The following is a 21,161-nucleotide window of genomic DNA, read 5'->3' as shown; positions in this document are numbered from 1 at the left end:
TTAAAAATAGCTTCTATTATTTTATACAAAACTCCTTTTGTTTCAGTTTCCATCTGCCTCTCTGTTTAGGACGTCACTATTTATTTGCTTTCTCACCATCTTTCAAACCCATAAGAATTCACATGAACTATTGTTTCAAATCCCCCTCCCAATCTTCCTGTATTACCTGGCTCTTATATTACTGCATATACACAAAGCCCTGGTCCTGTCAATTACTAGCTGTGTGACTTTAGGTAAGTTACTTGACCTCCCTGAGCCTCCGTTTCCTCACCTATAAAATGGGAATAATACTTATTCGCATTATATATACTTATAAGGTTGTAAGGATTATTCAAATTATTATATGTAAAACAAAACAGTGTCTGGAATCTTTTAAATGTTTAATTAACTGGTAATGCTAGTTTAATTAACCTTCCAGTTCCTTAATCTTTCCTGTGGAACCCTTAACATGTCTCTCTTTCTCCTGCTTCTCTGTCAGGGCAACGTATACCCTCGTCAGAATAATCTTCATGTCATATCTAATACTTTCTTGAAAGTCTTCATATCTTACTTAATCTTTATCCCCATATGTGACTACCCTCCAACACTATCATTTCTAATTTTTGTCCAATCTTATCATATTATTAAAATTAAAACTATATTTGGACATGAAGCAATACAAAATATTAAAAGAACTGAGTTTATTTTACTATGTAGTCTAAAAATTGAGTAAAATAGCTTGGGTTTATGATCAACATTATTTTAAAGGAATAGCTATCTAATGACTATCCAAAGGAATATCTGATTTTTAACATTATAAATATAACTGTGAAAATAGATTATTAGAAACAAATATTACTGTAACTAGTACTAAAACTTCTGCTACAAGATTTATATATATTTTGTTCAGAACAGCTTTACCCAGTAGAATATTTATTTCTGTCTTGCAGCACAAGCTTTTCATAATGAATCACATTCAAAAATACATTAAAAAAAGATATACTAGTATATGTCAGGAAAAAAAATTGATGATGCTTGAAGGTACTTTCCATGAAAAATTAAATATGGCACAATGGTCATTTTGTAGACTTCATTAATGAAATTGGAAAGAGATTATTAATCTTGAGTGTTAAATTGAACCTGTGGCGAAAATTGATCAAGCTTCTCCTGGCTCAGAAATACCCGACAGCTACTATTGATCAAGAGTTTGGGACACTGATTATAATTTATATCTAAACACAAAGGATGTGAGATAGAAATAATTTTTAAAAGATTTCAGATTCAAAACTTATATACTATTAAGCTTAACAGAGGAAGTCTTACGAATACTAGTTTTATTGTGGAGATCCACAGGAAAACATACCTGGCTAGGCTGAAGGCATCGTCGATCAAACCTGCTCGGTTGCTGACAGAGAGAAGCTATGAGGCCAACCAAAAAAAGCAAAAATACAAAAATGGAGTTATTTAGGATTAGAATGGCAGATGTTCATATATCTAAACAGATATTTGATGAGTAAAGTCCAGTTTACCTCATGATTCCTGATTAATTGATCAATTAATAATCTCCAGTTCCTTAAATCATAGTTGACTCTAAAATAGCCAGTTTGATTGATGTTCCCCAGCAACCAGCTTCCTTTGTCCAAAGTTATCCTATGGTGTTCTGAAAACAGCATTTTAGGGGTAAGAGAGATTTTCAATTTTAAGGGTTAAAACAGGAGGAAGTATGCTTTCTTAATATCAAATGTCACAGTGCCAATAATTAAAAGAAGACACCATTCTAAATACCTAATTGAAGTCTACTTTTTACTAATTACACAATTAATCACTATGTTAGAATTTGCTAGAAAACCTTTAGTGTCTTATTCATTAGTACTCAATTAACTGTTTTCTTATAATTAACATTTTTATTCTTGATAAAGCCCTATTATGTATATATAATTATCTTTCTCAAGACAAATAATATAACCAAGAAATCTACTACTGCATTCATGTGGCTTCCAGTAAGATTGTATATGTATCTGTAGTTGGAATAAAAAAAGGTTTCAGGTGCATAATCTACTTATTTTATTCAGGAAGAAACTGATTACAACAATAGGGTTCATTTATTTGAAAGTCACTGTTATTTCTTACCCTCTTTCTTGTGCTTTTTGAATGTGCTAATAAATAACAGATTTTCCAGCATCATCAATCATGTTGGAAAAAGAACCTCATTTAAAGCTCTAATATTTCTACATATAATTAGAACAAAGATAATAAATTTTGCTTATTAGAATCACTTTGGAAAATGGTAATTTGATTGCATTTACTGGTTAATTCAATTAAAGGAAGCCAGTAAAAGTAGTCTTATAACTTAACATATTTAACCCCTTCAAATATGATACAGAGAACTCATTCACTTTTAATGGCAGCCTTTATTGACTTCCTAAAACCATAGTTTACAATTCTAATCACTTTGCTGCTGATGCCGTCAGGACTCATGCTTCATTGAAGTAGCATAATGTATGAAGTTATTTAAAACTTGTAGTATATATATTGGAAGGACTGATGTTGAAGCTGAAACTCCAATACTTTGGCCACCTGAAGCGAAGAGCTGACTCATTGGAAAAGACCCTGATGCTGGGAAAGATTGAGGGCAGGAGGAGAAGGGGAGACAGAGGATGAGATGGTTGGATGGCATCACCGACAAGGGACATGGGTTTGGGTGGACCCTGGGAGTTGGTGATGGACAGGGAGGCCTGGCGTGCTGCGGTTCATGGGGTCGCAAAGAGTCGGACACGACTGAGCGACTACAACTGAATTCAACTGAACTGAACTATATATATATGTATATAATTTTTTAAAAAAGAGTACAAAACCTGTATTGTTGTAACTAGTCTCCTATATAAAAATATTTGAACTTAGTCCATTGATTGTTTTTGGCTCTCAGTTTCCTTACCTATAACCTAAAGGCCAAGTAATGCCCTTTAAAGACCCTTCCAATTGTATGATACAATGGCAAAGGGGGATAATTTATTAGTTTGAGATTTTACATAGCTTAATCTGTGGTACTTAGAAAAATAAATCTGTCAGATATTACTCTAAAATATTTATAACTTTCCAAGTTTCTAATGCTTTGTATCTGCATATTTTTCAAAAATGTAATATTTACTCACACAATTTCTGTGAAGCTTTAGAATGTGACCCAATTTTACAGATGTAAAAATAAAAACAAATAATCTAAAAGACAGCATATAAAATTAGTTCTCATAAAGAGAGATTTTAGTTAATCATGTCTGAATTCACTGAAGAAAAACTGATTATATTGATGATATTGTTTTTCTTGAGTAACCTTAACTCTTTAGGAATGATAAGATTTTTTTTTATAACAAAACATATAACAAAACATTTAAACATTTATAACAAAACATTTAAAAATTGTTATTGAATTCACATGGGTTAAGAACAAGTTTAATCATTTTCATCTGGAAAGTGATTATTCTTTGAAGAAATTACAATGTTAAAGCATTGGGTTTAATAAACACATGATAAAACATTTTACAATTTTGAAATGGCCATGGATTTCTATATTAAATCTGTTTTTTAAAGTTACTTCCTCCTGACATTTTATATAGATGGTATAACTTACCTTCATATAATGCACTTATTTCTAGTTTTTTGAGCTTTTGAATTCAACAACTTATAGGTAGAACAGAGACCAATTAAAACAGGAAAACAATCCCTACACTTGCTATGTAATCTGAGGAGAAAAAGAAAGGCAAGCATCTATTATTTTTAAATATTCTATTATTAAATTAATAACTAAAACTTGAAGGCTATTACTGTTCATGGATATTTTTATACCTTTGCTATAAATGAAATCTTTGGAGAAATGATTCCCCAAAATATTTTGTAATAGATTTTTAAATATCTTTTTCATTCTACTTAATTATATCTCTAAAATGTTCTTCAGATTAACTAATGGCAAGCAGTGAATTTTAAAGAGATCTTTTCCAATAGTCTAATGAGGTACAGTGTGTGATGAGTACCATAGTAAAAAGTATGGATGTTATATATCAGGTGTTAGTAGTAACAATTAAAATTTATATTTAAAATATATCCAAAATGGCACAAGATTCAGACTACATCAAGGCACAGAATAGTTGGCATTTTATAATGTTTTATATTTGTATACTTTATTCTTCCTTTTGGAATGAAAAAGAAAGCAGATCAGATCTTCTACTTAATAGTGGCTGGTTGCAGAACAATGAGAATTGAAAACAAACAAAAAAGTGAACCAGGATGCCAAGGGGAACAAAGTGAAACAAATTCACATATAATAACACACCCTCGTTTTCTCATTGAACTCTTGTGAAACTCAAATTATATCATGCTCTGTAGAGATTACAGAGAACCATGCATGTGCACTCTATGGCCATGAAACTGACAGATCTGCAAAGTAACCTACCAAAGTATTAAAATCTTGTGTGTGCATGTGTCACAAATAAACTTAGAAAAGAAAATCAAGTTCCTGAGACATTTTTGGCAAGTTATTTCTCAAGCCTTAATTTTCTCATTTGCAAGCTAGAGGTTAAAAAAAAATACCTTAAAGGCTCATGAGACTCCTATGAGCCAATATTTAAGGGAAGCATTATGCTATTTTTAATATTTACTTCTGATTTTCAGAATCACTTTCCCTTGAATTTTTTCTTTCCTAACGTTTGTCATTAAGTGTATTTCCTTCCACTATACATCAGTTAATAGTCAGTCAATATGAGGGCTACTATGTATAAATGTTTGCTTTCTCAGCATTTTCATAGTAAAAACAAGAGAAAAATCTTTTTACCTACTTTCAGTAATTCAAAAATTTGCTTTAAAACTATGTTTAACCTAAAATGATATGTGCCTTAGCTTGGAATTAATTAGATAACCACCCAACACAACAAAAAATTGAAGTGTCAAGAACATATAATGATACAAATAAAACTCACATTTTATATTATTTACATTGTTCACTAATGACTTGACCTTAGTATCATGTGACATCAAATTGATATTACTGATGACAAAAAATTGTAAAAGCATTGATCTGTTATAATTAAAAAGTGGAATGTTTAGCATATGTTGGTAAGAATTAATCAGAATATGTTCTTACCGTTATCTATGAAGAAACATTTTTCATTAATATTGGTTAACTATATTTTGAAGATAAAAGGTGATCTAAAAGGATATAAATTTAACCTTCTTCCCTAATCCTTGACTGGTTTCTGCTTTTTATTTGTCATGGAATGGAGTTCAAGACAGAACCAAATATATTTAGAACGAGAATAAACAGAGAAGCTAGAAAGGTTGCCTTTGTTTTATTTTCCACTTGTGAAATTCTTCCAGATGTATGTATTCATAAAGTTTTCAAGAAACATTTACGTGGTATGGAAATTCCAAACAAAAACCTCAACTTTCAACTGAGACTATGTTTTATCAATCAGAAGACTGTGCTATGATTTAACGGAATATGACACATTGCACTCCATAGGTTGCACACTACACAATTATGAAGTGAGGGGTTTGCAAGTAATAACATCATTCAATCACGTCCAAACTCTTTGCAACCCCATGGGCTGCAGCCTGCCAGGCTCCTTTGTCTACAGAATTCTGCAGGCAAGAATAATGGAGTGGGTAGCCATTTCCTTCCTCACCCAGGGATTGAACCAGGGTCTCCTGCATTGCAGGCAGATTCTTTACCCTCTGAGCCACTGGGGAAGCCTAAGTAATATCACAGCCCATGTAAATATCATCTCCTAGAGTTACGCATTGCACAAAACTCTGCAGCTGTGTATAACAATCAAATGTATGACCACAGAGGACTTTTTAGGCAAGCACGTGGCTTGAAATATCATGTTATTATTATTTCTGATTAACAATAAAAGACTATAAGTAAAAACAATCTCTCAAATATCAGTACAACAACCTGTAGTCATTGGTCAAGAAAAGCCATCATGGTAATAATTTAAAAGGGAGTATGCATGCATGTGTGCTCAGTCACTTCAGTCGTGTCCAATTCTTTGTGACCTTATGAACCACAGCCCCTCCAGGCTCCTCAGTCCATGGATTCTCCAGGCAAGAGCACTGGAGTGGGTTGCCATGCCCTCCTCCAGGGGATCTTCCCCACCCAGGGATCACACCCCAGGTCTCCTGCAATGCAGGTGTGATTCCTTACCACTAAGTCACCAAGGAAGCCCGGAATGGAGTAAAATCTGCAAAAAATTGAATAACTATCCTACATCTGAAACTGACAGAATATTGTAAATCAACCAAACTTCAATAAAAATAAAAGTCATGATACTATTGTAGATAATCTGTGGACATCGTGGGTAACACTATAGAAATAACTAGGGAGTTAGAGGAAATGGACCCTGAGAAAAGAGTTGAAGAAGAATCAGACTTGCCCTGAACCCTGCACTGTCCAAAAGTGAAAGCTGGGGCTGATCCTGACACTGGATCAGTATCTAATTTCCCATTTCTAGTCTACCTTCTACCTTTTTGCTTTATTTCTCAAAACTCTTCTATTTTGTGTCCCTAGCAATCCTATGGACCTAAGACTTCATTCTAATAGCTCAATTATTACAATAGGAGTTCACTGTTTTCACTCATCATTTCATAATAAATTATGTAGATAAATAAAACTACATGAAGATAAAAGAGAAGTACAAAGAAAATACAGTAAGTGTGAACTCAGAACATGGTATAAAAACTAATTCAAAGAAATGAAAAGAATATAGTAAGCAATTTAAAAGGAGATACACCAATACATTTTAAAATGAGCATTTCAATGCATCATTGCATTATATATGAATGTTTTATACATAATGTATATAAATGAAAGCACATATTTTCATAATATGTGTTAAAATACAATAACATGAACATTTGAATAAAAATTCAACTGGAAAAACAAGAGTTTATATTTCTAGTAAGCAGATTAGATTCTGCTGTAAAACCTTTTTCTTGTATTTATATGTGTGTGTATTTTGACCATTTACATCTCCCTAATAACAGCTAGACTGAGGGGAAGAAACAGTATTTTGTTATTTATTTATACTTCACCTTATTTCAAGAAAAGATTTGTTTAAAATGATGCTTATAAAATAGTAAGAAAAGATAAATTAGCAGAATATGAGAAAACAGTAAGAAAAACAAAATGTGGAATACTTGACCATTTAAATCTAAATGAGATGTTACATAAAAACGATAATTGCTTTTTTCAATTCAATGGAAAACAGAAATAAAAGAGACCTGGTTCACACTCTAGCATGAAGGATTTAGACTGGTTTCAAGAAATAGCTTTCTGATAGTGAAATGAAATAGGTCACTATCTTATTTGAAGATATTTAGAAACAGAATAGAATCTCATCTTTCTCTGCTCCTTGAGCATTAACCCTACCTAAAAGGATGGTTTGATGAGCTATCAAGGCCTCTCATATCTGGCTCTATAGTTATCTAATTTTACTGCCAGACCCATTCTATATAAAAGGCCAGTTTAATAAAGAGAAGATAGCTGGAAAATGGAATTAAATATGTGGCCAGTGTTTCAGAGCTTGACATATTGCTCTATTGGGAACTATGATTATAAGTTAATTACATTTGGGATTACAAAATAATGCAGTTTAAAACAGTTAAAACTAGTACTAGAAGTATTTTGTTTTTAATTTTCTCTTTATAATCAAAGACACAAATTTAATAATTATATCAATAGACTAAAATTAGACTATGTAGAAATACTTAATTTTATAGAGATTATTCTTCTATATTCTCTTTCTAATTTGTCTTTACTCACATGTTTATAACAGCTGAAACCAGAAGTTAAGTTGCTAAACATTTATTTGAGACCAAGTAGTTCCTCAGAGGAAAATATATGTTTTACCTGATTTGTTAGACACCCAAATAATTGCTTCTGAAGACACATGGCTTCTATTTCCTACCACAATAGTTAATGGAATCTGCCACAGGTAACTGCAAAATAAAAGACAAACTTTAGGAATTAAAATGGCTGTAACAAATAAACAGTATTTCCTATACATCTTTCATGTGATTTTTTTTTATTATTCTCTTTAGGAAAATTGAAAAGATTCCCCAGTCATAAACATAAGGAGTAAGTAAAAATGAATTTACTCTTTCAACTCACTAAGCAAACTTGAACTCTAAGAGTTTTAATTTCAATACAAAAGGAGGACTACCAGCAAAACAATTTATCTTGGGGGGGGGGGGAAAGATTTGCATTTTACATGAGGAATAAAAAGTAGCTAAAATCCATATTATCTCACCACATAATATATTGATTAAAGTCTTAAAATAACTTCATTCTACTTGATTCTATATTAGATTAATGCACATTTCAGTGGTTTTATGCATTTACATTTCAACATTCTCCTCATTTACTTGTCTAACTATTCTTTGAAAAAACTTGTCATTTTTTAAAGAAAAGTTAATACAGCACACCTAAAGTTACACAGCAAAGTAAGGACGAAAAGAAAAATTAATTAGATACCCCTGAAATCCAGATCAATACAAAGAATGCTATAAGACACACCTAATGCCCTGTTTTCTAAAGTGGATTTTCCAAATTGATATGTGAAATCACCCACCAACTTGCAGGAATCAGTCATGAGTCTCAGCTAGTAAAGAGAAGCATTTTGTAGGCTATGACTTTTGATAGGACAAAAATTGAGGCCTAAAGTGCATGAAGTAGTATCAATTTAACCTCAGATGAGCATCCAGAGATAAGCTGGATAGTCTTATAACAAAATCCGGGACTACATTTTACTCCCCCTATAATACAGCCAGATTATGTTGACCAATCACTGTATCACTAGCAAGAGGGGTAGACAACAATATGCAATATGTGAAAAATATTTCTGACTTGAAAACTATAAGAAGATATGCTGCATGATCTCAGTAACTGTGCGAGTTAATGGAGAATTTTTCAGAGAACATGTCTGGAGCTATACACGTAAAAATAGAATGCATATGCCTTTTAATAGGGGAGGACATCTCCAAATCTGTCATGCTGAATTTGATTATTAGTTTATCATTTCATGTTTCCTAGTCACAATAAACAGAATTTAGTAATAGCACAAAACACCAAACAGAATACTGGGAGAAATTCCTAGTTTGATACCGACTACTATCTCCAACGAAAGTTATATGTTTAAGATTCTAAATTTTAAAAGTATATGCTATACTTGTTCAGAGAAACATTTTTGTGTCCCCACTAAGGGAAGACATGATGCTATACTATAATGGATTCCAGACAGGTCAGGAAATAAACAACCTATAGCAGCAAAATAGTATTGCATTTAGAATACACATTGGTGAACACAACCCACGTACACTCTTTAACAAATATCCTCAAACTCATGAAACTAAAAATATGCAGAAATATTTTAAAATGGATTTACTGTGAGGAAGATATACAGAGAACTGAGATAGAAACCTAGATATAGACAGATATAGCTGTTCTCTAAAAATAATGATATAAATCATTAGATATAGCTATTCTCTAAAAGTATGAAATCATTTTGATTAATTAAAATTATTAATTAAGAGACAATACCTAACTCTGCATCTGATTCTCAAGCTATGAACTTACTTTTGTGTATCTAAGATCTTTCAAAAGCCTGGAAATGAAAGGTATTCCATAAATTGTTGTTGAAATGGATTGAATGAGATTGAATTGAAGTAAAATAAAAGGAACCATATCAGTCTATAATAGACAGAGATTAACTTCATGAAATAGATTTTTTTAGTATATGTCTTCTGTATTGAGTTGGGGCAACTAAATTTTGATGTCAAATAAGTATCAGTTAAAGGGCAAAAGATATATTGAAGATGTTTAAAACTTTTCAAGGATAAATGTATCTTTTTGTAGCATGATCAAAAATATTTATGAAAATTATTTGCTCCTAATGTAATTATACTTCTAATTTTACACTTATTTAAACTTCATTCTTCTAAGTAATGAAATTATATATAACAATAAAAATTGAGGTTTTGATATCTGAGTTTTCACAAAAGTCTCGAAAGCGCAGAAAAAGAGATTACTATCAATACCTGCGTGCTGTTTACAGACAATTCCACACACAAGAAACTTTCCTAAATGACAACACTGCACTGCATAGCAATATTCAGATGCAAAAAATAAAAAAAAGGTATCAGGACACAACCATCAGGGCATTTTGTAAAACTTTTAAAATAGCCTCTATACTTTTCTTAATATTTTTGGCCTCTATTCTATATGCCTATGTGTCTGTGTGTGAGTGTGTATATATATGCATGCATGTACATGTATTGATAGACACATAAACAAAATCTATACATTGTCACAAAGACAAAATAAAAATCACAAATCACTAAGCACATTTTGCTATACTATAAACACAATGGGGCTTCCCTGGTGGCTCAGAGGTTAAAGCATCTTCCTGCAAGGCGGGAGACCTCAGTTTGATCCCTGGGTCTGCAAGATGCCCTGGAGAAGGAAATGGCAACCCTACAAGTTACTTTTTGTAACTTTCCAAGCAACACATATTTGAACTTTCCACCAATTTCATTTTAAGATCAAAGAATGATAATTATGTTCCCTTGCGATTACAACTTAAAAGGCTAGGGACCCTCTATATCGTGGGCGGAAAGCTCTATGCGATGTGCTACAAAAAAAAAAGAAAGAAAACAAATCCAAGACTGTAGTGAGTTATATTTTAAAAGAAACTAGAAAAAAGAATGTGTGAAAGGAGTTTGTACACCTGCCCCTTAAATTTAACTTGAATGTTCTGTCATATCATTTTAAGAAGAAAGGCAACAAAAACAATACATTTCAACAGACTCTCCAGAGAATTTTTTTCTTTAATAGTCCCTGAGAATACCTCTCTTCACATAGGTCACATTTTTATAATAAAGCAATGTTTATTCTAATGATTATGTTAAGGTAGAAAAGAACTGTTGCTTATTTTAGCTTGAGGGGAAAAAATTTTTTTTAATTGTATCAGTATTAGTGATGCATTCAAGCAGATGTCATGAAAAGTGGTTCAGAGGCTGCTGTCATTAGACCAAAAACAAAAGGAGATAAATATAGTTCCCTGTAGCACAAGACTCTAAGAAGCTCCATACATATGAGGGACATTACTGAATCTTTATATTAATTTATAAAAGAAAGCTACACAAAGTTACAACTATCCAAATATCAAAATGCTAGCAAATATGTTACTTTCACATATCAACTAACTTTATGTAATTATTATATAAAAATCTTTCCTTTCTCTGCTGTAACATAGCTACCTCATATGAAAAATAAAATGACTATTGTTGTTCAGTCGCTCAGTCGTGTCCGGCTCTTTGCAACCCCATGGACTGCCGCACACCAGGCCTCCCTGTCCATCACCATCTCCCGGAGCTTGCTCAAACTCGTATCCATTGAAGTGGTGACGCCATCCAACCATCTCATCCTCTGTCTTGCCCTTCTGCTCTTGCCTTCAGTCTTTCCCAGCATCAGGGCTTTTCTAATGAGTCAGCTCTTCGCATCAGTTGCCAAAGTATTGGAGCTTCAGCTTCAGCGTCAGTCCTTACAATGAGTATTCAGGACTGATTTCCTTTAGGATGGACTGGTTTGATCTCCTTGCAGTCCAAGGGACTATCAAGAGTCTTTTCCAATACTACAGTTGAAAAGCATCAATCTTTCAGCGCTCAGCCTTCTTTATGGTCCAGCTTTCACATCCGTACATCACTACTGGAAAACCATATCTTTGACTATATTGACCTTTGCTGGCAAAGTAATGTCTCTGCCTTTTAATGACTGCATACATTTAAAATGTTCTAGGCATGTTATAGTATTCTCGTGTCTTCTACAAAACTGAAGACAAAGAATTGATCATGCTGCCCTAGAAAATATCCTCAATGGGGTTTCTAGCATAAATGAGCTTTATGTTTTACTGCACTATTTGCATTATACAATAAAGATCTAGGAAGTTTACAAAGAGCAGATAGAATTGACCACAACATTATAGTGAATTAAATGATCAATTACACAAAAGTGAATACTAAAATTTCAACTGCAAACTCTTATTATTTCAAAATAGATAAAAAATAAATGTTGAGGCTGATGGGATACCATGCATTATCTCACTCAATGTTCTCTATGCCAAGTTCTCAGCATTCAAAACATCCATGTGATTTTATAACTTCAGCGAAAGCAAAACTCTGTAGATGCTATATATGCCTATACATCCTGGGAGAAAGTCTTACTTTAGAGAATCAGACTCATGGCTGATACATCTGGAGCATGTTATAGGATGACAGAATATTTTTGTTCCAAATTTGTTCTATCGTCTGCATGTCCTTTATGTTTTCCTGCATCAGTGATGCTTGTGTCAGCTTGATCATTTTCAAAGGCATGGCCTGAATCTCTCTGACTTTGTCACAGTTAAGTACTTTTTATGTACTTCCTGGCAGGCCTAGGATGAGGCCTAAGCAGGTTTCACCTGGGGCCAGACAGTGGTTGACTGGAAGCACTATTTGACAACTGTGAGTGATTCAGCCTGGGTAAAGAAGTGTTGACAGGATCAGACCCTGACAATGTGGCAGGATAGTACCTTGTATTCCACAGATCCAAACAGTTGGATTGCAAGGGCAGATTATTGAAGGACAGTGTATCTACTAACCAGGAAATTTACAACACTTTCTTAAGTGGCTTCCCAATTTAGCCATCAGAAAACAGGCATGACTTTCTCAGTCACTTCTACGTGGACTCTGTCTTGGAGCTACCCTACTTAGGATGATTTCCATTCCTCTTAGATATAACAAAGAAAGCTAATTTATGCTTTGCATAACCTAGATATTGGTACATGATCAAATCAGAATTCTTAACATTCCAAATGGGAGACAGAGTGACCAGTCTACAGTCCACACCTCATTTAACTTATTAATTTAACTTCCATCTCTCCCTGTCCCTGATTCTCAACTTCTTATCAAGATACTTAAGAAAAAATAAAATGCAATGATTTAAGTTATACTATCTTTCCTTGGCTCAGCTTTAATAAAAGGCAAAACAGTGGGAAAACATGAAATAGAAAAGAAATACTATATGCTGAATTTTCAGTAATGAAATAAGAATTTCAAATGAAAGTTAAAATAACAACAAATCAAATTCTATGTATGTTGCATTTAGTGATTTTTAAACACTAAAAGTTAAGGAAAGGAACATATTTTGATACTATGTGACTTTGATACCTAGACTAAATGGATCTAGTTTGAGTTCTTTTGGTTCAAACATTTATCTTGACTTTACATTTCTGTTGGTTTTAACAGGTCTTTCTGGATTGTTAGTTTCTATTGGCTGTTTTATAAATTTATTTTCTCAATACTCTTCAATTCACTTCAAAGTATTTTAACTTTCTTAAATTTAATTCAATAAACATTTATAGGGAAAAGTAAAAAATCACACATTATTTTATTTTTCCCTCATCCTGGGAAAGACTGAAGGCAAAAGGAGAAGGGGGGTAACAGAGGCTGAAATGGTTAGATAGCATCATCTACTCAATGGATATGAGTTTGAGCCGACTCCGGGAGATAGTGAAGGACAGGGAAGCCTAGTGTGCTGCAGTCCATAGGCTCACAGAGTTGGACACGACTTACTGACTGAACAACACTTTTTAAAATGAGCGTAATAATTTAAATTCTGTCCTCTTAAATGAAATAACTTTGGTATGCTGTCACATTGATACTTAAAATATCTGGAAATGGAAGTATAAAAAGGGCTCAAAATGAAAACATCATATGCAAATAAAGAAATGAAAACTATATTTCACATACATTTCATAATTCTTTATCAATTCTTTTTAAAATGTTAAAGTGTAAAAACAAAAGTGCAAAAAAAAGGATTTTTTTTTCATGTAGAAAAAGAATTGTACCTGTTATTTTGAGGTTCATGTGCTTTAGTTTTAGCACTGATATCATAAATAAAATGCTGCTGGGTAATTATTATTCTATTTTCAGTTGTTGTATTTCCCAAGATGGTGATAACAGGATAACCCATCTGGAGAGTCCACTGATCCATTACTTCTTGTATATTTACGTATTTTCCATTCCTTTTTAAAGCCTTTATAATCAAAATTGTATAAATTAATTTTATAAACATGAATTATAAACATAATTAACATTAAATCATTTTCATGTTTACCTTTATTACTTATTTCAGGATGAAAACACTTCAAATCAGTGAAACTAATATAATGTGTTAGTAAAATTAATCTTCTTGTCTTAGCCTAAGCTTCATGTGTATATATAATAGAAATGAAAGCTTTATCAACATTAACATTTTTAACCTAATGGAGGATAAAACATATTTTATTGTTAAAGCAAGTACTTGAAGCATCATTAAGCATATCCAGTGTGTCTAGTATTAAATGCTTTTATTCACTTATAGAGAAAAAATTCTTTACCATCAATATTTCACTCAAACATGAATATCTGACACCATATTAAAATTATATTTCAGAAGTATTATCATATTTAAAACTAGGCAAAGTATCTTTACAATTCATAGCTGAATTAATTTTTAAACCTCATCATCCTTATAACACATCAAATATAAAACAAGAAAACACATCAAGAAAGGGGAAATATAAAAAGTGAAAGCAAACCGTCAGTGTCAATAAAAGTTATGAATGTTTTATAAACTCAATTCAAATATTCAAGAAGAGGTTTCAGTTTTCAAGCCTCCTGTACTTTACCTCTGATAGTGTATTCCAGAGATCATTCCTGGCTGCATTGCCATACTTATGAATAGTTAAGTAATCCTACAAAGAATATAAAATTGTAATTAAAATTCAAAGGCTAAGCAATTTCCAGTAAACACATTTGTTTCTCAGTTCGATTAATTATTTCCATTTGTTGGAACTATATTAACACAAATATAAAGACATGCCAAAAAAAGAAAAGAATCTCATTTTAAAATATTCCAAAGCGATTGAACTATAGCATATTTTTAATTAAATCATCAAACAGTACTAATCTCTTAAAATTTATTTTCATATCTGTCATCACTTCTTATGGATTTCCAGGGTCAAAGATCTTCCTCAAATTTAGCAACTTAACCTCAGGCAATTTTGAAGAAACTACTTACGCAGTGAAATATTTAGGGGAAACTTTCTCATCAGGATTTCATGCTGAAGTGTTAAAAACATATTTTGCCTTATGGGAAAAGAAAAAAAAACCAAAAACCTGACTTATATGTACAAATGTGAAGAAGGATTGTTTTGCCAAAAAGGTGATGACTGTCTCCATGACCTGTCCAGTTAACTGGTCTCTCTGCAAAGGACAGGCTGCCTTGTACAAAATGATACATGCTTATTTTCATAAGCTTGAAACACATTAATATTTAATTAAAAAATCACCCCTGAGTTTATATAATATTTTAAAGCTTAGGGCTCCACATTTTCCATTTTCAATCATTAGTAGTTAACTGTACATACTTCTGTTTCATGTCTGTTCCTTTCTAAGAAGCATGTCACTGTGAATATGTTATTTGTGACTTCTTGACATTATTTTTTTCTGAATCCAAAGTGGAAAGATCAATATAGAACACTGTTTTATGTTATAAAACAGTATCACTTCATTCATCTGAAATTTCATGATCTCTAGAACACGTAGGTAGTAGGCAAAATTCTAATTTACATCATAGTACTAAAACTGAAAAAAAAATGCTGACTCCTTTCAGTACTTTATGTAGAGTGGAATACTTTAGGGATAATTAAAGTTGGGGAAGAAAATTTTCTGAAATACAAATTGTAGCACCTGTGACAAATTCAGCTTTCTTGGCAACTCACAGCACAGCAAATGGCAACCCCTGCTTAATCACACTCCCAGAGATGCAACGCCCAACACTCAGCAATCACAAATACATCGTCACCATCAAGTGTTAGGAATAACTTTACTGAAAAATTACAAGTGAATGACCAATCTGAATCCTAATTTTGTCTTTGAACCTGCCATATGAAGCATTTCCATTTAGATCCCAGGGACCAGGATTTAAATCAGTTATTTCAGATTTAGTTTTCAGAATTATTTTTTATACTCATTTAGCATTTAAATGAATAAACTGGGGAAAAACAGGAACTTTGAAACATAAATTTAAATTATATTTTCCTTTTAGCTGAAACAGTAAAGAAAATGCCTGCAATGCAGAAGACCGGGATTCAATCCCTGGGTCGGGAAGATCCTCTGGAGAAGGGAATGGCAATCCATTCCAATATTCTTGCATGGAAAATCTTATAGACAGAGAAGCCTAGAGGTCTACAGTTCATGGGGTTGCAAAGAGTTGGACACGACTGAGTAACTAATACTAACACCAATGAAAAAGCATTAAAAGTAGAACTATTTATCACTGGGTTCTGCTTATGGAGAGTGCTGCTAGAATAATCCAAAAGAGAGAACAAAGGAATACTACACAGACCTTGAAAGGTCCAATAGATAACTACAGGCTTCTCTTCACGGGCAGACTGTAACAATCCAATGGTTCATGAGAGGACTTGTCCCAGACCCAATGCTGATCATCAACTGGAGCTCTTGGTTCACTCGTCAGTTTAGAATAAAGTTCAAATTTACATTTCAAGCAAGCCGAAATGGCAATTATCCAAGTTTAGGAAGGCGTTCCAACTTGCCTGCCTCAATATTCAGGGCCGATCTCATGCCTACTTGGACTGCCAGCAGACCCATTCAGTTTTGGGGTGTTTCTAGAATCCTATGTATGTCATCTCTTTTCTCTACAATAAAATCCAAATGTTTTCCTCAGTTATTTTAGCCTTCCTCTTGCACAAATATAGTCATATTTTGAATTGAAATTTTTCTTTGTCTTTGTAGAATTACAGAAAAACTTAAAGAACAGTGTGTCTTTTTTGATGGTAAATCATTTATTTCTTTGTTCATTCCACAAAATGTATGGCGCACTCTGCATGTGTCAGGCGGTGTACCAGGCGCTGGGGCAACAGTGGTGGAAAAGGTTTACTGAAAACAACTGCAAATACTGAGATAATTTGTGGAGGAAGCTTTCTGTGCCTGAAAGTGGACAAGTCTTGGTACAATAGCCACTTGACAAGATGAATGAAACATTTGATATGAGCTTGAACAAGAAGACTTTAAGCTCTTTTCAAAACTACAAGTCAATGAATATGGAGATGGCTAGAGTTATGAACCAGAAATGAAAACTTTTATTTATATTTATGTGTATGAAAGCCAATCAATTTGACATTATAATACAAAGCAGAAAAATGATTTAATATTAGCTCTATAAAGAGAATTGTGTGTTCTCAATACAAAGTATTTCAGGAACAGTAGAGCTGTTGAAAAGAATAAAACAAAGATGACCATCAAAAAAAAAAAAAGATGACCACCATATTCTAAAGGAATGTAACTAACAATATAAACTGATTAAAAGTTAAAAGCATGTTAAGCGCAAGTACAGTCTGATACATAAAGTGCAGGGATGGAAGCCTGACTGACTTTGTTCAAATCCATCTTCCAACGTTCCCTAGTTAAATGATCTTTGGCAAGTCACTTAAGTACTTTGTGACTATCTTCATACCCATAAAAATAAGGATAATAAAAGTAACTGCTATATAGAAGTTTTCTGAGGATTAAATGATTTAATACCGATACAATCTTTAAAAGTGAAGAATGCCTAATACAGTAATGTCTATTCAATAGACAGTAGCTGCTATAATCATTTTAATCATTTCTGGCTACAGGTGTGAAAACAGAGTAACAAACAAGAGCATCATTAACAGTAATAAAGAACACAGTACATGAGAACAATAATATTTGTTTCCCTTTTAGCTGTATAAGTTGCTTTATATTTTCTCATTAAACCCCATGACAACATTTATGAGCTGGGTGTTAGTATCATCACTCAATACATCAAAACGCTAGAACTCAGAGACTCCAGCCCATGTCCAAGTCCTATACCTGTCCACACAACTGCTGACCCAAATCCAAGATCTATGGGATGACACACAGGTGACTAACAGTTATGTTCAAAGCTGAACTCATCATCCTCCCCTGTATCAGCCCCTTTGGGAAGCACCTCCCCAGGAATAACCCTTCTATCCACTGCAACCAGAAGTCAGAGAAGATGCCTTCTTCCCCTTTCCACCACATTCAGGTAATGATAAAACATTCTCCCAATACTCCCCCTTCCCTTCGCCTGTTTGACAACCACTCTCCAGTATTTTCTCCAAATATGCCGACTACTGCTAGTATTTCTGCTTTGTCCCTCTAAACTAATCAGTATCACTCAGCCATGCATAAATACTTCTCATCAAATATATACATGAATCCCTGCTGTATTCAGAATATCACTCAAACACACTTCAGTGTAACTTAAAGGTGTCTCTCATGGTCTGGTCTCTCTGTACCACTCCAATCCCACCCATTACTTTGTGGCCTCCCTGCCTCAACTTAGCCATTTTCAGCTTTCTTGAAGCAGGTGCCTACTGACAACTTTCTCCCTTGTCTAGTTCCCTACACATGCGGTTCTCTACATACTCTTTTCCCCTTCGCCCATTCGAATTCAATTCAATCTCCAGGACTCAAACTCACTTTTGTTTCCTCCGGAATCCTTTCTTGTGCATTCCCACTCTCTTTCTAATTCTGAGTTAAGTACCCATTCTATTCTCACGTTTCAACATATAGGAGCAATGATCACACTGCATCATAACTGCTTGTTAGTTACTCTGGCTGCCCACTTAGTCTGTTAACTCCATGACAGTGAGGATCCCATGATTACCGTTTACCACTATTCAGCCAGCACCTATGTGTCCAGCCTGGTATCAGCAGATGCTCAATATATTTGCGAGATTTCTGACTTTCCTTATGCAGTACACCTTTCTGCTGACAGCCGACAATGCAGAGAGAGAGATTTCTTATACCTAAAACATTCCCCCCAAACACCATCTTTAAACACTTATAGAGGATTTTATTATTTCAGTGCTTATATGTCAGATTGCATTGATATATACAGTTGGCTGTAATGTCATTAAGAGTGTATACTATATTGGGTATGAGACCATTTTTTGTTTTACTTTCTTTGCTAACAAGTAACACAGTTCATAACATGTTATGTATAAAAGCCAGTGGGACTAATAAAGACAAGGGGAAAAGTAAAAAGTGCGCTGAAAAGTAAAGTATTATTATCTTATAAGATTTACATGGAAATAATTACAGAATACTTACTCTCCTATTAATAGGCCCTTCAGCATGCTGAAACAGAGGATCAAACTTATATATGGTCTATTCCTTATGACATGGAGGGAGAGTTTGACAAAATTCAAAGACGTTTAGCTGCAAGTAACAAAAAATCCACCCTGGAATGACTTTTTTTTTAATAACAAGATTTATTTTTTCTTACTATAAGAAGATAAGATAGTGCTGCAGCCCTTTTCCAATGGAATTCTTTTGGCTCTGCATTTACCTAAGCTGTGGCTTCATCTTCAGGTTTGGGGCTAGATGGCTGAAGCAATCCCAGTCATCATATTCAGATGGAACACTGCACGGAAGAAAATAATGACTCTCTTCCTAGGGATCTCTCTTTAAAAATTAGGAAAACTCTCTAGACTTCCCTGGTGGAACAGTGGCTAAGATTCTAAGCTCTGAATGCAAGGGGCCAGAGGTTCAATTCCTGGTCAGGGAACTAGATCCCACATGTTGCGACCAAGACCCAGTGCACCCAAATAAATAAATAAACAAAAACAAATAAATGTTTTTTTAAAAAATCAGGAAAACTCTCCCTCAAATCCTACATCAAACTCCCCATGTTTCCCATTTAACAGAATTGTATTATATGCTGTAGCCAAAATCAATTAGTGAAACATTTGGGGGAAATTGCACAGTTCAGGACCCTGTCCTGTGAAGTAAATGATTATATAGACATGGATGACAGCCCAGATAAAATCAAATCTGGTTGATAAGAAAGAAAAGGAGACTAGCTTATGGGTAGGCCACCAGCAGTGTTTTCTCCAGTGAGGCAAGGGATGCAAATATGGGCCTCATTGACATTGGAAGGAAGGATCCCACCTATTTGTAAGAACCATCTGGGAAATGCCAGGTAAATTGGGCATTGGTTTTTCTGACTATGTGTCAGGAAGTTTAAAGCAAGGGTTTGAAATACTGTCCCTTTCTAGTAGAATAATTGTAGCTCAAAATATCTGTAGTGGGCATTTGTCATTCTTTTGTCTTTTCAGCATTTAAAATACCACTTTTACATAGGGTGATAACTCACCATGGAATCTTACAGGAAAGTGAGGGCTCTCTCCCTTAGAGATGGAAGGGATGAAACTCTCTCCCTCTCCACTCCCCCTGGCAGCTAAAGCATGGACACAAGGGGACACTGCATCCCCGGGCAGTGCCTCCTGCAGGATCAAAGCAAAGGAACGGAAAGCGCTGAAATCACACTGCCTGTGATGGTGACACTGAGGGTCCCGGACAGCAATGTAATGGTAGCAACTGGACCACCAGCCTTACTGCATGGCCTTGGCTACACGTCTTCATTTCCAAGTCTTCCCTGTGTGCGTGTGTGCTGAGTTGCTTCAGTCACGCCCAACTCTTTGTGATCCTATGGACTGTAGCCTGCTGGGCTCCTCTGTCCACGGAGATTCTCCAGGCAAGAATACTGGAGTGGGTTGCCATGCCCTCCTCCAGGGGAATCTTCGCAACCGAGGGACTGACCCCATATCTCTCCTGTCTCTTGCGTTGGGTGCTTTAAACACTAGTGCCACCTGGGAAGCCTCTGCGATGCTTTCTTAGTTGCTATTATCTGTTTTGTAAGCCTGATTCTCCAGCCTTCCCAGTGAGTCCAACGACTGGCCTGAAGTGTTAGTCACTCAGTCATGTCCAACTCGCTGCAACCCCATGAACTATACTGTCCGTGGAATTCTCCAGATAAGAATCCTGGAGTGGGCTGCCATTTCCTTCTTCAGGGGATCTTCCTGACCCAGGGATCAAAACTGTCATCTGCAAACAGTGAGAGCTTTACTTCTTCTTTTCCAGTATGGATTCCTTTTATTTCTTTTGCTTCTCTGCTATAGCTAGGGCTTCCAGAAGTATTTTGAATAATAGTGGTGAAAGTGGACAGCCTTGTCATGATCCTGATCTTAGGAGAAATGCTTTCA

At 34.2% G+C, this 21,161-nt stretch overlaps 1 protein-coding gene across 3 annotated transcripts in view; it reads right to left on the bottom strand.

The window, feature by feature from the left end:
- Positions 1-21,161, bottom strand: part of TRHDE (thyrotropin releasing hormone degrading enzyme) — a 409,604-nt gene that overhangs the window by 82,293 nt on the left and 306,150 nt on the right. For all 3 annotated transcript variants that reach the window (XM_070454203.1, XM_070454204.1, XM_070454205.1), the window contains 5 exons: positions 14,733-14,798; positions 13,911-14,098; positions 7,877-7,965; positions 1,509-1,639; positions 1,343-1,398 (listed from right to left, as the gene is read on the bottom strand). In XM_070454203.1, the coding sequence (XP_070310304.1) occupies positions 1,343-1,398; positions 1,509-1,639; positions 7,877-7,965; positions 13,911-14,098; positions 14,733-14,798 (530 nt within the window). The remainder of the gene's footprint in view (positions 1-1,342; positions 1,399-1,508; positions 1,640-7,876; positions 7,966-13,910; positions 14,099-14,732; positions 14,799-21,161) is intronic.

This window comes from Odocoileus virginianus, chromosome 24 (genome assembly GCF_023699985.2).
Source record: "Odocoileus virginianus isolate 20LAN1187 ecotype Illinois chromosome 24, Ovbor_1.2, whole genome shotgun sequence".
NCBI lineage: Eukaryota > Metazoa > Chordata > Mammalia > Artiodactyla > Cervidae > Odocoileus > Odocoileus virginianus.
The sequence above is the reverse complement of the archived record's forward strand: the minus strand, read 5'-3'. Positions and strand labels throughout refer to the sequence as shown.